The sequence below is a fragment of the Poecilia mexicana genome, unplaced genomic scaffold (assembly GCF_051168715.1).
Source record: "Poecilia mexicana isolate PSO_F unplaced genomic scaffold, ASM5116871v1 scaffold_4, whole genome shotgun sequence".
In the NCBI taxonomy this organism is placed as follows: domain Eukaryota; kingdom Metazoa; phylum Chordata; class Actinopteri; order Cyprinodontiformes; family Poeciliidae; genus Poecilia; species Poecilia mexicana.
Window position 1 is genome coordinate 25,449,520 of NW_028263373.1, and position 17,304 is coordinate 25,466,823.

General features: G+C 40.3%; 1 protein-coding gene across 1 annotated transcript; it reads left to right on the top strand.

The window, feature by feature from the left end:
* Window positions 1-3,108: 3,108 nt before the first annotated feature.
* dipk1ab (divergent protein kinase domain 1Ab) lies at window positions 3,109-15,957 on the top strand. The gene is made up of 5 exons (XM_014990978.2): window positions 3,109-3,391; window positions 13,494-13,628; window positions 13,715-13,822; window positions 13,907-14,089; window positions 14,161-15,957. The coding sequence occupies exons 1-5, from the start codon at window positions 3,338-3,340 to the stop codon at window positions 14,971-14,973; spliced, it is 1,293 nt and encodes a 430-aa protein (XP_014846464.2). The 5' UTR covers window positions 3,109-3,337; the 3' UTR covers window positions 14,974-15,957.
* Window positions 15,958-17,304: the final 1,347 nt, after the last annotated feature.

Consider the following 17,304-nt stretch of genomic DNA (forward strand, 5'->3'; position numbering starts at 1 on the left):
GGTTGAAACTCATAACTCAACACAAGGGTTATTATACCACTATAGTTGGACAAAAAAAAAAGATTTATTTATATTAAATTTCACTAAATAAAAACAGGATTAAAAACAATCTGAATTTAAAGTTTCTTTTATTTCCATGTGATACATATATAGAGCCAGCAGATTTCATTTACAAAAGTTACAAAACATAAGTTAGTTGGCGTCCCGGTTGAAAGGATGATCTCTCAAACTGATGGTTCACGTTTCTTCATTCAACAGCCTTTGTACATGAACAAACCGTAAGAGCTACAATAAAACACCATTAGTAACTCTTAGTGGTTCTAACCTTTTACCTTAACCTATAAACCTTACTTTATGTAATAACATTAAATTTACAATACATGTATTTAATTAACTATAATATTTCTATATTACAAATTAACTAAAATGTATTCCAACTGTTCGACAGTTAATCAAATATTAACACAATTTCATGTCGAAACATAAACATTACGCTCAATCTATACAATACTCTCGTCAAAACACTCACCTTGTTCCCTCATCAACCAAGCGCTAACTAATTAATTGTTTAGACCTTAGTTGGACTATTCCTTAGGTACCTCCCTTTAACTGTGACTCGTACGCTGTCTTACTCTCTACACTATGTCCCAAACAGTTAATTGTCAGTTATTGTCAGAAGTTTGTGTAGATCACTTAGCAACCTTGTCCCTTTAAAAATCCTTTCAAATTAAAAGCATCAGTCAAAAGGTAACAAATAACTCTTGATTAAATGAGGAAACAACATAAAATAGATAGATAGATAGATAGATAGATAGATAGATAGATAGATAGATAGATAGATAGATAGATAGATAGATAGATAGATAGATAGATAGATAAAGTCAGTTACATATAGTTAAATCACTTCAACTCATTTGACTACAACTCCAGAGTTGTCAATACGTCCGAGCATCTCTCTAAAGAGCTGAGCATGTCTAACGGTTCTGTATCTTTTTGTTTTATACTACAGTTTTCACGGTGTCGATGGAAAGAAAGGTCGAGATTAAACTGCACCCGTTTGAAACTCCCTGCGTCTGGCTGTTCAATCCGAGTGCAACACCCTGACTGACATTAGCTCATGTATATTCGTCACTATTACAAGTTTTATCGTAGTTTAATACAAAAATCATCGTTAGCTTACCTGAACCGTCTGAGCCACCTGAGCCACCTGCTTTCTTGCCGCTGCAAGGCGGAGATCAGCTCCTCCTCACCACATCGCAGCATTCCTCCCACTGTCACATTTTCTTTTAGTCTCAGAAAAATCGCAATTAGGCTATTAAAAATAGCTCAGCTCTCTCTTCTTCTTTTGTATCAGAAAAACAACAACTCGCGTTAGGTCGCATGTAACGAAGCACAGCACGTAGCTCCTGGAGGCGGGGCGCTACACCCCCCCGCCACCAGGAGGCGGTACCCTGCAACAGGGCCAAGTGGGCCGGTGGAAACGCGGTCACTCCGAAACAGAGCCGAGCCGAGCCGTTGAAGTAGAGCCGGTGGAAAGGGGGCAATAGTTTAATTAAACCACAGAAGGTAAAATGCTTTAGCTACAACAGGAATGAGAGTCAAAAGGCCGGTGCTCAACAGTTGATTTGCATTTGCATGGCTCTCAGCAACTTCATTTAAATACGAAAACCTCTGCCAGGCCCAAAGAGGGGTGGGGCGGGGGGAATCGGGGAACACGGACACACAGCGTTTTTGACCATTCTTGGCAGTGCTCTACAATTTTCCACTCTGACAAAAACCTCTTGCCGATAGCCCTCAATCTCCATGCGCACGGCAGAAGGTGTCAATAGCTGTCGAAAATCCCACTTTTCATGCAGTGTGTGGAGTCCTCACATTGCTGATTTTTTCGATGTGTGGCCTTGTGTTTAGATCAGTGTTTCTCAACGCTGGTCCTCACTGCCCCTCCTGCTCTGCATGTTTTAGATGTGCCTCTACTCCAGAACAGCTGATTCAAATGATTGCATGACCACCAAGCCTGTTAATCACCCAGAGATACAATTCAGGTGTGTGGCAGAAGGGAAATACCTAAAACATGCAGGACAGGGTGTCAGGGTTCCTGTGTGTGTGTGTGAGACTGTGAGTGATGCATCTGTTCCAGCGAAGATCTTGGTGAAGAACCTGGGCAGCCTACACAGGTGGATCTCATCTGCCTCATCAGTGTTGGGGATAAAGGAGCAGCAGAACATTCACTCAGTGTTGGATGATTAATGTGCACCGGTAGTCTCTCTAGCCGTTTCTTGTGGGTTACATTACTAGTTTTGATCCGTCTCTTCAGTATTTTACCAGTGGTTTCATAGTCCCTGTGTTTGCCTGCCTTTAGGTCAGTCTCTGGATTTTCAACTGGATCAAGTTCCATTGTTTTCTCCTCCTGAGGATTTTACCTCCAGTCTGCCTGCCTGCTGCTCCCTCCACACCTCTCCATCAATTTGCCGGCTCCCAGTCAATACCATCCTCACTCTTCTCAGGAACCTTTGTGAACCATTTTCCACACTGGACCTTGGCACATTCCCCCATGCCTCAACCAGAACCATTCTAAAGTAAGCCATTTCATATTGCATTGGTGATCATCTAATTTTGGGCGACCAGTAACCCCGCTCTCATTCCAGGCACCTCCGATTGTATGACACAACCGCCCCCCAGAAGGATTAAGAAGAATTGCCTGTTGTCTTTAAGAAAGAAAAGAAAATCCTTACCTTTACTCAGGCTTGTTGATTTTGCATGTGGGTCAGAAGGTTAAAGCTGAACATGGCACAGGGTGGTGGGGAGGACCAGGGTTGAGAAACGCTGTTTTAAATGGTGGCCGAAAAAGAGACTCGCCCTGGAAACCATTCATGCAAGGACAGCCACTGCCAAACACTAATAATTTGACCAGAAAGGGTCTCACTAAATATTATTCTTATACTTCATTTCATCTGAGTGTCTTGAAAACAATCACATAAATCTGACAGAGATAAAAGCCAAACAGCAATTACCCCATGAAAACCACCAGCTTTCTAACAGGTAGCTGTCCTCGCTCTGTAATTGGTCTAAAACGCCCCTCTACATCTCCCTCCCGCCCCCCAGCAGAGATCATGGCCCCACATGAGGGAGCCTGGGCTGCAGTCGGCGGCGCGGCTCAGTCTGCCTCCTCCTCGCCGCGTCCTGGCTCTCATCCCCGGCGCTGCCGCCAGGATCGATCATGCTATATCTCGGGATGTTTTCCACGGCTGGCCCGCACGATGCCGCCTGATGCGGATGCATGATTGAGTTGGCAAACTGATTCAGACTGCAGCAGATGTGAGATGCCCTTGCCTTCGCCATGGCCAAAGGTCCGTTTCCATGGGGGGTCTTCAGAAAACCTCTGTACGTCCAGGTAAGCTTTCGGGGGAACCCCCCTCACCCCACGCCACACACACACACCTCTCTCTCTGTTCTGATTCGGCTCGCTGCATGAGCAGCAGTGTGTGCGCTCACCCGGGTTGCTACATGGAAAGAAAAGAAACGAGACGATGCAGCTGATCGCGGGTACACGCGTGGCGTGTTTGCCCGTCACATTTTGATTCTGAATGGCTGCGAATCTGCAGAATCATCTGAAGGTTTATCCGAATGACTCATAGTCACTTGATGCTCGGCAGGGATCAGCCGTCCTCCTGAGCCCGCGGTTGCCGTGGCAACCACTTCCATGGTGCAGCTGGTACATCACACGTTCAAACCGGGCAGCTCTGAAAGCAGCAAAAGTTTTAAAATCACAATACAGGTCAGGCTCTTTACACGCATCTGTTGCCAAACCTGGTAGAGAGATGAGTATAGAATCATCCAAAAAACATTACATGATTTATGGCGGCAGCATAATCTCACTTTTTCCTTTTCCTTTTTTTCTTTTCTTTTTTTTTTTTTTTTTTTTTTAATAAACCTCAAACCTTTAATTTGAGTAGTTTTATTAACTGGGTGACGTTATCTCCAGCAGAGGTGGGTAGTACTGGGGAAAAAAAATACTTTTAAGAGTTGAGTTACTACACAGTACTTTTCACTTCTACTTGAGTAATATTTTCATAGCATATCGCTGCTCTTACTGGAGTGAAAATTCTCAATATTCTACCCACTGTGAGTAACTTCACTGAATGAAGAAAAGATAAAAGATGTACGAGGTACAGTTTCAGTCGAAGTAAGTCTTTGTCTCCATCAGAAAAACAAACCTTTTATGATTTGGAAGATTTTATTTTGTATTCATGTTGTTTCTTTGCATTTTAAAATATCAGAATTAGGACATGCGCTTGTATTTTTGTAATTTTTAAACATTAAATCAGATGTTCAGTTTCTCAGTATCTTTTAACCAGATTTTGTACTATTGAGTATAATTGTGGGGGGTTCTCTTATGCACTTTTCTCTGCTGTCTCTTCCACAGTTTTTCTAGAAGTGGGACAATTCTTTCCCTTTTTTTTTTTTTTTAGGGAAGTTAGGTAGATAGAGTTGCAGGTTTTTAAGCTTTGTTATTTTTTTTCTTTTTAAATCTCTGATTTTGTCCATTCAAAAGCGTTGAAAGGTCACCGCTTCACTTTTAGGAACATCCTCATCCATCCAAAAAAAAAGGACCCAAAATACTGTAAGAACTATGTGCTGAGGTAGCCTAGTCACTAAAATACAAAAAAAGCAATGGAGTCATAAAGCACGTGCTTAAAGTATGCCTTTGTTGCTCCTGAAATGTCTGGGGTCAAAGGTTAGGTTAGTAGACTAACTGCTACTGGAGATAGTTTCTGCTCACAGCATTGCCATCCATGATGAATTTCTGACAGTGCTTGGATGATACAAGTTATGGCAATATTTAAATTCCCTATGGCATAAGAGAGGCATTTTTAAATTTTAATTTGTTAGAATTTATTTTGGAGAACTAAAAACTGGTCCATCAGTGATTTTGTTGAAAAAATATTACCTCATAAAGCTGTACTGTGTAACTTTTATAAAGATTTTTTTTTTTTTTACATATTTGTTTAAACTGTCACTATGTTAAGACAATCTATTAAAAAATATCTCCTCTGCCTTCTCCCATGGCTATCTAGAAACAACAAATCAGAGCCTGGAGGCGGGTCTTAGCGCTGTCAATCACACAGAGGGCAAGCTGCAGCTAGCAGAGCCTGTAATGAATTCTAAGGGTAGTTAGCATAGCCACTGATAACAACAGATGAATGGTTTTTCCTGTAACAGTTAATTGTTTCTCCGCCATTAGCATGTTTAGCAGCGAGGAAATAAGGTTGAGTGACAGCACTAGGCCCCCCCTCCTGGCTCTGATTGGTTGTTTTTGATGGGGCATGGCATTTCTTCATACAGCAATAGTGGCTCAAAGAGAAGGTGGAGGAAATTGATCTTTTCACAGAGTCTCTCATATTAAATTATCATGATGTGACAGTTTTAACAAATATGTATAAAACATAATTTAAAAAAATTATATATTGAAGTTTTAATGTGGCTTTTTTCAAAACTGAATAGATGAATTCAGTTAAATGTATTATTTTTTTATTATTCTTTAGCTTGTGATTATGCTACATTGGCGAAAGGCCCATATGTTTTATGGATTTCAGACATCGTTTTCTGGAATTTCAGTAATCTGTGAACTGAAACAATGCTGAACGTTTTCATTCTGATCCACCCAAAGCATATAGAATCAGAACAGGTCCAACAGAGGCATCCACTATGAGTGTCAAACTGCTTGGAAAGCATCTTGAGGACATTCAGAGGTGTTAGCCACTCACATGCAGCATTTAAATCCAAAGTAAAAGCTTAGAGGAGGATACCAATATTCAGATTCAGCCTACTGTAACTGGTTTGCTTATTTTCTTTTTTTTTTTTTTTTTTCCTGGTTAAATACGCTCAGCTGAAGTCACTTGTGTTTTCCGTAATTTAGACAGATTCATCTCGCCTCTTGTCTGCGCGCACACAAGCAACACACACACTCACACACAAAAACTGTTAGAGACAAAAAAACTGTCAGGAGCAGTTAAAAGAAGGAAGAGAGAGGCGCTCTCCAGGGACCGCTCCGAGCGCCGCTCCGTTTTCTAGGCCACCGCAGCCTTCCAGTGACAGCTCAGGAGGTGTCGTTCAGGGACCCTCTGAAGGGAAACGATTTCCACTAAAAATACAAAAACTGACTGCAACGTTACTCCTGACTGCAATGTTTCATCTTTAGATTAAACATTCTGATTCAAATCATACTGTGATTTAGATCATGTAATTTAACCTTTTCTTTGCAGCAAAAAGATGCTTCCAACGCAGCTTCTGGGAAAGTGGTGGTGTCAAAAATAAAAACCGAAAAAGGAGTCTGGTTCATTTTAGCATCAGAACATTAGTGAACGAACATCATCATGAAGCTCAGTCAACACGGCAGGCAGGTTACCGCTTTAAAACAGGGTTAGATTCTGAAATGATAGCCGAAACTTTGGACATCCCAAAGAGCTCTGCTCAATCCATCACTAGAACATGGAAAACATATGAGGAGAGGGAAATTATAAGAAAGGAGAAAAACTAACTCTGCGTATCACCCTGAACACACTACAGCCAAGCTGAAACAAGGTGGTGGCAGCATCATGCTGTCGGAATGGTTTTTTTTTTTTTTATCGGCTGGGAAGGTAAAGTTGATCATGGTAGATGAAAAGATGAATGGAGCTCCATGTGGAAAACTTGAGCATATATAGGTATTAGAATGGCCTAGTCAAAGTCTAGGTCTAAATCCAAGGGAGAATCTGAGGCAATGCTAAAGAGTTGATGTTCATAGTGATTTTCCATCCAATCTGTTTCAGTCTGTTGATACCATGATTGTTCTAGTAATCAATCGATTATTCTGACAATCGATTAATTTGATATTTGGTATATTTTGCAGATTTTTCACAGAACCACTACGACTAATGCAAATAAACATGTAATTCAATTCCCTTTTAAATAAGAAAATAAACATTTTATTGCTGAAAATGCAGTAGCAGCATTTCATTAGTGAACACTTGATCATTTGTAGCGAAGGATTCATATGCAGCCAAAAAAGTATTTCTACCATCAACATGTGAAAAGATTTCTGCTTGACTGAACATCAGCAGATTGTAGATCTAATCTGTTGATTCATTTTGGATTAATTGATTAATAATTGGAAAGCAAAAGTTGCTTAATAGATTTTGAAACAGGTGAAGCTATTACTAAAGTAGTTGGATTATTTCAATAATTGGTTCATAATTATTTTTGATTGACTATTTCAATCTTAATTGATATTCAGTGTAGTGATGTCATGATGAGCTTTGTAATCCTTTTTTTTCTTTAAAAGTGAGGAGTTTCTATCTGATTTACTCAGATTCCTTCATCATGTTGATCATTTATCTGAATCCCAAGATGACAGCAGTTCACTAAAGATCTATAAAATAAGCTCCATAAACAGATACTTTCCAATATATTGCGTCCAAAAATCCAATGTTTTTCAATCAGTTTCAGCAAAAATGCAAAAACACAAAATGTTACCAGGGATTTACTCTAGTACAAATACCTAAGTACTCTGAGAATAAAACAAAACGGACAAGTAACTTTTCAGCATTATATAGTCTTGTTTTAGGCCAATAGTTCTTTAGGATTGTTGAAAAAATGACCAGTTCCACTGGCTGATTTTTCACTTATGGGAAAAGTGTCTTGTTATAAGTGAAGCAAGTCTGAATGTGGAACTAGTGCTTTAAAAAAATCTATATTAAGAAATTGCTGACTTAAAGAAGCTCCTACATCTTATTGAAAAGTTACTTATACATTAGTTCTGTCTTATTTCAGGTGTGGAAAGATGTTTGCACTAGAAACTAGATGAAAATTCTTAGTGATTCTCCTGTGAGCTTTGAGGCCACACATAACTGAAAATATATAAACTTAATGTCACCTATCAAGCCTGTATTTTTGTGGTCAGAGATGAGGAAGTGTCCTGTCAGCAGGGTTTGTGTTGCAAAGAACAGTTTCCCCATCAGAGTGTGAGCTCAGGGAGGAGCAGAGAAAGGCGGTCCTTCCCAGACGTTTCACCTGGCTCGCACTTCTTGTTGCATAATTTACAACAGCTGTCTAATCTGTCGGTAATATTTGACAAAATGTCTCCTCCAGGCCTCTCTGTCTTTTGTTTCCGAGCCTCCTCTCATCTGCACAGCTGCCCATTAAAAAGCAACCTCTGAGGGAAAGCTTTATAATCATACATAATGGATGAATGGTGGGCAAGCTGCAAAAAAACAAAAAAAAAAAACAAGCGTTAGGACTGTAATATGTGGCTCGTGATCAGCTTTAATCTGCCTCAATCGTTCACCATCAGGTACAGCATGTCCTCCATTCTTTGCATGCAGTTTATCTGAAGCTTCAGGGCTAGTAAAAAATAAAAAATAAAAAAGCTCTCTGACAGGGTGCTGTGCGTTGGTGTGGAGGAGGGAGATCATCCAGATAAAGACAGGCAGCTTTTTTTCTCTCTCTTTCTTTCCCTTCGCCCATCTCAGCATATGGTCACAGTCAGTAGCTAATTAAAAGCTGTCATAGAGGCCACAATCAATATTACCTCATTACCCGTGTTTGTGTAAGTCTCTTCTCTTGCAAAGGGCCAATACAGAATCCCACGGATGGAAATGCATCAGAGAGAGCTGAAATGAAAGCCGCAAAGTATCAATTAGAAGAAGCCGAGCTGTGTTTGTTTTCCCCACTGAGGAATATTTCCGTCAGGCTTTTTGCTGCCGATCGTTTCCCACCTACGGAAAAACTGACGTGAGGTTCGGGCAGCGCCCACTCATGTGGCGAGGGCAGTTAAATATCTAGCGGGCGGTCACGGTCAGATTAGTAAGTAAGCCAATCAATACAAAAATAAATAAAATAGCAGGGGGAATCTGATGGGGAAGCTTCAAAAACAGATAACACCAGATGTTTACCTTCATCTAGATCACATAAGTTAAAAGATGCTTGTTTTTACACCAGCTGCAATAAAGGAAGAAATTTGCTGCTTAATAGAACATGTTGAAAATGAATGTGTTATCAATATGACATGAATGTTGTTGCAATCCCAGAAACTGTTTAATCAATATATTTTTTAAAAAATGATTTAATTTATAATTTAGTTTATCATCAGACATTATGAGAAAATCACTAGGAGTCACTGATGAATACAAATAAAATTATTTCTGATAACCAAATGGAAGTGGAGAATAATTAAAGTTTTTTTTCAACTGATTATTTGTTGTTTTTTTTATACATATTTGTGAAAACTGTCACTATGAAGGGATGTTATGAGACAAATAATCTGTGAAAAAAAAGTCAAGCTCTTCCATCTGAAGAAGAGTTGGTTGGTCAGAAACAACCAATCAGAGTTGAGACACGCTATACCACAACAGAGCCTGTCATGAATGCTCATGCTAGTTAGCATAGCCACTGATGGCAGCAGATAAACGGTTTTCCTGGTACATTACATTGTTTCTCCACTATACGCATTTTTAGCAGCACCTATACAAGCATGACTGACAGCACTAAGACCCTGGCTCTGATTGGTTGTTTTTGATGGGGAGTGGTGCATTTCTTCAGTGCATTTCTCACAGATTATCTGTCTCGAACTTTACCATCACGACACGGTAACAGTTTTAACTAATATGTAAACAACAGATTTCTGTAGAAAGCTTTGTAACGTCATAAAAAATTAATCAAATAACCTATTATAAATCAAGCAATAAACATTAGATTTTATCAAATGCCATCATCAAAATTAACAAGAAAATATTCATCAAATATGTTCATCGATATTCTACTTACTACTAATGAAAAGCGACTCTAAACAGGTTGGTTTCTAGCTGTGATTTTAAGGAACTCAGTGTTTTAGCAGTTTTGCAGTTTTCTAGAAGTTTGTTCCAGATTAGTGGAACATAAAAACTGAATGCTGCTTCTCCGGGTTTGGTTCTGGTTCTGCTCTGCATACCCAGAACCAGAAGACGTTAGTGGAAATGTTCTGGTTCAAGGTACAAAAGACTTGAGATTCTGGAGGAGGTTCTGCTTTTAGCCGGATAATGACCCAACAGCCAGTCACAAGTAAATGGTTTAGATCAAAGTAATTTATGACAGAATGGCCCTGTCAAAGTCCAGACATACAGTAAATCCAGCTGAATATGCTGCTATGGGTTTCAGTGCCATGACCATACCAAACCTTTTCCTTAAAACTGGATGATCACAGAAGAGAATAAGTGATTAGAGGCCACTTCACAGAGAGAAATCGGATTAGTGAGTGACTTACAGACTGCTTGAAAGCAGATTTCTTCATTATCTGTAGTGTTAACAGCAGAAAATGGATGCAGGTTCCATTTGGAAAGAGACTCATATAACAGTATAATTTAATCTGTTGTCTTAGTGTTGAAAATGATGAATTTATTTTTTTTTTTTGCTTTTTCTTCTTCTAAACTGTCTAAAGTCTTTGAAAGGACAAACAGGAAAATGGAACTTGAAAACTGCATATTAGAGAAAGGAGAGCAGAATGAAGAGACGGACGACGTGTCAGATACGAAGTGGAAGTGAAATCTGCGGAGTGTAGACGGGGGGGGGATCCATCACTGTCATGCACTGACTGCAGGACTTGTCAACAGATGGAGAGGCAGCGTTGATTTCCTCTAATGTTCTCCATTTGGAGGAATGCCGCTGTGAATCCGGCCAGACCGGAGTCAGAAAGAGAACCGAAAGACAAGATAATGACTCTGGAGTGTCCCACATGTAAACACAACTTACATTGAATTATTAAACATCCACTGGGATGAATACACTCTGATTCAGCTCTTCCAGCCTTCACCCAATCATGTCCTCACACAACTTGTACCTCTTATACATGCAGTCCCTTGAAAAAACATTCATATTCCCTGAACTCGTCCACATTTTGTCACCTGTTATCGACTTTGGCATAAATGTTAATGAAGTGTGTCTCAGTGCAGCTTGGTGGGTGTTTCTATTAATATTCAGCTGTTAGGAGACAAAACTCTGCAGATAGTTTTCATCCACTATTTGATGGTTTCTGTATTGTAAAATGAGTCACTTCCTTTGGAGAACCATAACATGCTCTACAATCACGGTTCTGATTTACCCACATTTCTTCTGATTGACTTTATGACTCTGCTCTATTTACAGAAGAACTAAAAACATTGACAGGAATCTGAAAGGAAGCAGCAACTCCAAATACTCAGACATGTTCTAAAGGAATAAAAAAAAACATCACATAATTAAATAAAGTGGAACGGAAGTCAAATTTCTTGTTTTGTGCACAAATTTGGCAAACAAAGTAAGGAGATGTTTCAGAAATTTTCTACTGCCATCAAGTGGCTCAGAAAAAAAAAATGACTACATGTTGCTGCCATTTTACTTAGAGGTTCTTAGAAGCAGAGAATACACTGACCCTATTGTAAAATGTTTAGATTTAAAACCAGTAACAGGATTAATAGGAAAGACACAAATAAGTAGTTCAGATTACAACACTGACTTAGGAAAATCAGTTAAGCAAGCCAATTATATTTAGAATTCATCAAAATGCACAATGCACTATTTGAACTAACAATGAAACAAGAAATGGAACTGTGAGATATTTTGTTTTGAACATTAGTCTCCGTAGATATTTTTCTGTTTTTCTGATTGATCCTCTAAACTTTCTGTTCAGCTGCTACTTTTTTCTTTGCTTTAGTTGGTCAGTAAGATGAACATCTCCATGATCGTCTTTTGCATCAGCAGACGATACATATTTAAGGTATTTCCCGGCTTCCACATTAGATAACAAAAACTTCATATGAACAAAAATATGTGTTATCAGTTATTATTTAAAAAAAAAAAAAAACAAAGCTATTGACCCTTTGCAACTACGTCTCTTCATCATTCGATGAACGTCGGAAGTGAAGAACAGGAGTATTGAACAGAGCGACTGAAATTGTTTTCCAAAGTTGTTTTTACCAGTTTATTCATGGCTTCTATTTGTTAAGAGTAAAGCTAATTTGTCTTTGAGCGTAACACACCCGTCTCATAGACGGCGGTATTTATAAAAGCTTGAAATAGCTAGCTTTGAAACCGACCCATACATCACCGCCATATCTTTCCTCATTAAAAGTTATACAATAAAATGACAGTTTGGTTTTCACCCTTGTCTTTCTCAGCTGACCTCTGCAGTCACAGGCCGCAGCCGACCATGGCCTGTGACCATTTTTACTGTAAAATCGACTTAATAAAACCGATATAAGGTTACCAGGTGTGTGTTTTGTGACATGTTTTACTTTACAGAAGCGCATAAGTTGTTTTGACAGCCGTCATGGTAGAGCTGGCCGAAATACGAAGACAGTGACGTGAAAGAAAAAAATTCAGCAGGTACAGGGACATCTGCTGTAGATTTGCGGATGTGTTTGGGATCACTGGCCTGATGACCCAGTTTACACCCAGCCAGCTTTAGCTGTCTGACAGATGGCCTCACATTTGAATACATTGGTGTAAAGAGAAGTTCATTAGCTCAGTGACTGCAAATGTTCAGTCTTTCTTTTTAATTTGCTGGAACATTCTGCTCCTTGGAAACCAGTAACTGTCCAAAATATTTTCCCATTTGTAAATAATCTTTGTAAGAAAATGTCAATCTCCAGGTTGATAGACTTTGATTAAAGAGCTCTATGTTTGTTTTTTGGGGAGCAGAGGGATGGGTCAACAAATTGCAGATCAGATGCTGATATTAACTTTGTTTGAGCACACTGTGCTTAAGCAGTGTGGCTCAGTGGGAACTAGCATGGTAAATGCCAGCCCCTTCTTGTACACTTTGCTTCGTACAGAGGGCCTGGACTCTCGGCTATTGAGAAATGATTGCTTGCTGGAGGCGTGGACTCTGTCAAAGTTTAGAATTTTATCCAATCGCTATCGTTTGGCCGTTAGGTTTTGAAGCTGGAAATTGCTTGCTGTAAACGACCATCTCTCACTGTGCTGAGAGAAGAGCCAAGCTGAACAAAATGGCTACTAATGTTAATAATAGCCACTTATTATTTGGAGCCAACACAGACTAAACAGCTTCGTCCACTTCCTACGCTGCCATTGCTAAAATTACAGACAAACTACAATTCTAAAACAGCACAGAAAATCAACATCATCGTTCACGACTTCTCTTTCTTTTCACTGATTGGCCCAGTTGAAATTCTACCGGAGATATCCAGGTCAATGGGAGAAAGCCCAGATGGAGCAGTAAAGGGAGATGAGAATTAAGCAGAATTGCTTAGGAAGGCAATGGACAGGCTAAGTGGGAAGAGTAGTTGTCTTGCGATGAAAAAGTTGGGGATTAGACTCGTTTTCCTCCCTATCTCATCCTGATTTGCCTCTGTGTTGCCTACCAGTCGCTTTATGAATGTGCTCTAGTAGTAGTTATGTAAATTTAATCAATTTAACTAGAATAGATTTTGAAGCTAATAATCAAATTAACAGCAGTTTAAATCTTTGAAACCTGTCTCCAACAGGCCAGATTCTCCTACCTACACATGAAGTACTTGTTCTTCTCCTGGCTGGCTGTGTTTGTAGGAAGCTGGATCGTGTATGTGGAGTACTCGACCTATACAGAGCTCTGTCGAGGGCACGACTGCAAAAATTCCATCGTGAGTACTTTCATTCCCTTCACGCACCAATCCAACCGATCAAACTGATGTGTCTATTGAGATGTGGCTCTATTCGTATTTATCAGTGTGACAAATACAGGAAAGGAGTCATCGATGGCACAGCCTGCAGCAGCCTGTGTGAGAAGGAAACACTTTACCTGGGGAAGTGCTTCACTGCCAAACCTAACAGCCAGGTTGGAGAGGAATCAATGCCTTTTTCTGCAGTCTACTTGTTACATAACCAACTGCTCCTATAAGCACCATTTTGTTCTTTTCAGGTTTACTCAGGAAACTGGGGAGATTTACAAGGAGTCATTAAGTGCCAGATGGAGGAGGCCCCCCATTATGATCTTGGAGGCGAGATGGAGCCTAGAAAGGAGGCTGCTCCCGTTGCTTTCAACAAGCCCACCAAGGGAACCTCAGTGGAAAAGTTCAGAGAGATGATAATCAGTCACCTGAAGGTCAGGAAGGCTTTGTTCAAGTCTAGATTCAAAGCCTGGGTGTGTTCTAAAGCTTATTAATTTCTCCACAGGCAAAAGTTGGGGATCAAGCCAATCTCGCAGACCTGGGAACCCAGGTATTGTCCTTTACAGATTCCAATAAAGACGGCCATATCTCACTGCCAGAGGCTCGCTCCACGTGGGCCCTGCTGCAGCTCAACGAGTTCCTGTTGGCGCTCGTCCTGCAGGAACGAGATCACACACCCAAGCTGCTCGGCTTCTGTGGAGATCTGTACATGATGGAGAAGGTTCCGTACTCTCCCCTGTACGGCATCAGCCTGCCTTGGATCATTGAGCTGTGGATTCCTGCCGGTCTGCGGCGCAGCATGGAGCAGTGGTTCACCCCCTCATGGCCCCACAAGGCCAAGATCGCCATTGGCCTGCTAGAACTGGTCGAGGACATTTTCCACGGCACCTACGGAAGCTTCCTCATGTGTGATGTGAGGACTACCACCTTCGGCTACAACGAGCGGCATGACTTTAAGGTCGTAGATGCCCGCTACATCATCCCTGAAGCCACCTTCCAGGAAAGAATCAGACAGCAGCGCTGCGACGTAGACGAGGACTGTCTGTATGGGACCGACTGCCTCACTAGCTGCGACCTCACCAAGCATCGCTGCACACCTGAGGTCACCAGGCCAAACTTGGCAAAAGTCTGTGATACCCTTAAGAATTACATCCTAAGAGGAGCACCGTCTGACCTGAGCGATGAGCTTGAGAAACAGCTCTATGCTTGTATGGCACTGAAAGGGTTAGCAGAACAGATGGAGATTGAGCACTCCCTCATTCTGAACAACCTTAAGACTCTACTGTGGAAGAAAATTTCCCATACAAAAGACTCCTAATCAAGACACCTGGTTGTTCTGGCTTCTTTAAAACGGACAATCAGTTTCGTAGTGGAAGCATTCCACTTATATTTAATATTACTTATATACATGATTTAATTGTAAAGCTGTCTTTTCAGTCATTTCAATATCACCTCATGTATATTTATTCCACATAGTAAACATCAGACAGTTACCGGTATCAAGTTATATCTCATCATAATAGACTAGCTTAGAAAAGGTGATTTGTTTCAGTAATTCAGTTCAAATAGTTTGACTTACTCTATACGGTTCACTGTGGCTGCATCTCAGACTGGTAACAGGAGTCCAGTTTGAGGTGTTTGGGGCTTTGTGACATAGAAAATGGATCCACCATGGTTATGAAAGAATAGACACAGTCAGCAACAATACTCAGGTAGGTGTTTAAACAATGGTCATATGTGTTTTCCAAACCATTATACCACCACAAGCCTGAACCACTGATGCTTTATGTTGCTTACACCAAATTCTGACCCTAGCATATGAACAATGAAGCAAGAATCAGGACTCGTCAGACCAGGCAACGTCTTTCCACTCTGGTGTTGTCTGATTGTGATAGATGTGGGGTTTTTTATATGTTCTTCTGCTGCGGAATCTACTCTGCTCCAGGGTTTAGTATGTTCCATGATCAGAAATGGTATTCTACATTCTTTGCTTGTTACAAGTGGTTATTTGAGCTACTGTTGCCCGTCGATCAGCTGGAGTCAGTCTATCCATTCATCGACATCTATGAGGTATTTCCATACATTGCTATTAGCTGTATAAGTTATCTTTCTTGGACCACTCTCTGTAAACTCAAGAGACGGCTGTGTATTTCAATCCATGTTGAATTCCTACCCTGCCATCTTAATCGGCAATTTCTGAAATACTCAAACCAGCCTGTCAGGTACCAGCCTCTGTCTGTGCCACGTTCAAATTAACCTTTTTCTGCAGCTCAGATGGAACATCTTGTCTTCACCACGTCTTTATGCCTAAATGTTTGGAGTTTCTGCCATATGATTAAATTGGGGGGTTTCCAACCCTATTCCTTGAGATCTACTGTTCTACAGCTGTTAGATGCATCCCTGCTCCAACACAGCAGAATCAAATGATTGAATTATCTCTTCAGCGTGCCATCAAGTTTGGCAAAGGCCTGGTAACAAACTCTTCATTTGATTCAGGCGAGTTGGAACATGTTGGATCTAAAACTGGTACAAGTGCAGATCTTGAGGAGTAGAGCTGGAGAGCTCTGGGTTAGATGATTCAGCATTTTTGTTTACCAATTGAGCCAATGTATCCAATAAAGACGCCAATGATTATCTTAAAAGCATTTACTTTTTCATTTTAATGATTATGTTGCAGCTAATTAAAATCCAAAATGTAGTTTCTCAGAATGTCAGATTCCAAAAACAAAAAAATAAAAACTTTATTACAGTAAAGTGGGCCTGATGAAAAGTATGTTCATGTACACAACATTCACTTAATAATTGGGCAGGCCCCGTTTCGCATACATTTCCGCATCACTGCAACAACGTGGGATGGAGATGATCAGCCTGTTGTTCTGCTAAGGTGTGTTTTGACTTTATTAGTCTTCAGCCCATCTGGCATTTTATCTTCCTCGCTCGCCATCAATTTTCTGTTGAGTCAGGCCAGTTTGTCAGTACTATAACATGGCCATTAAAGCAGGTACTTTAGCAGTGTGAGCAGCTCCGAAGGCCAAGCTGGAAAATAAAATCAGCATCTCCATTACATTTGTCAACATCAGGAAGCATGAAGTGCTCTAAATTTTTTTGATCTAACCTTAGAACCTAATGGACCAACACCAGCTGATGACATAGTACCTCAAATTGTCAGTGACTGTAAAAACTTTATACTGGTCTGATAGTTTGGATTGTGTGCCTTTGCTACTCGGCCTTCATTTCCAATTGAAACACTATTTTGATTTTCATCTTTAAAGAAGACGTTAGACCATTTAATCATTACTCATTTTTCTCCAGAGCCCAAATTGTCACAGGCCTCGTCTGTTCCATGTATGGTGGCTTTCATAGCTGGCAGTTTATACTTTGCGAATGTGTCCTTGAACTTTGAACAGGTTTTCCTTTACAATCTTAAGGTTGCAGTTATTGCTGTAGCTTTTGAACCTTTTTCCATCCACTCAACTTTATGAAAATACTTAGATACAGCAGTCTGTACAGTTTGCCTTTATGAAGGTGACAGTGCTGCTTAACCGTCCCATTCAAGATGTCCGTCTACATCACAGCTCTCATGTCAAGCCTCTTAGATGCAACATACTCTATCAAACCTACAAAGTTGGAGTTTTGATTAGCTGTGAAA

What these genes read in the sequence shown, in the direction of transcription:
- dipk1ab (XM_014990978.2), top strand. Translation starts at nt 3,338, where the DNA reads ATGGCCAAAGGTCCGTTTCCATGGGGGGTCTTCAGAAAACCTCTGTAC. An exon ending in ACGACTGCAAAAATTCCATC is followed by an intron (nt 13,629 to 13,714) that starts GTGAGTACTTTC and finishes CGTATTTATCAG; the next exon opens with TGTGACAAATACAGGAAAGG. An exon ending in CTGCCAAACCTAACAGCCAG is followed by an intron (nt 13,823 to 13,906) that starts GTTGGAGAGGAA and finishes TGTTCTTTTCAG; the next exon opens with GTTTACTCAGGAAACTGGGG.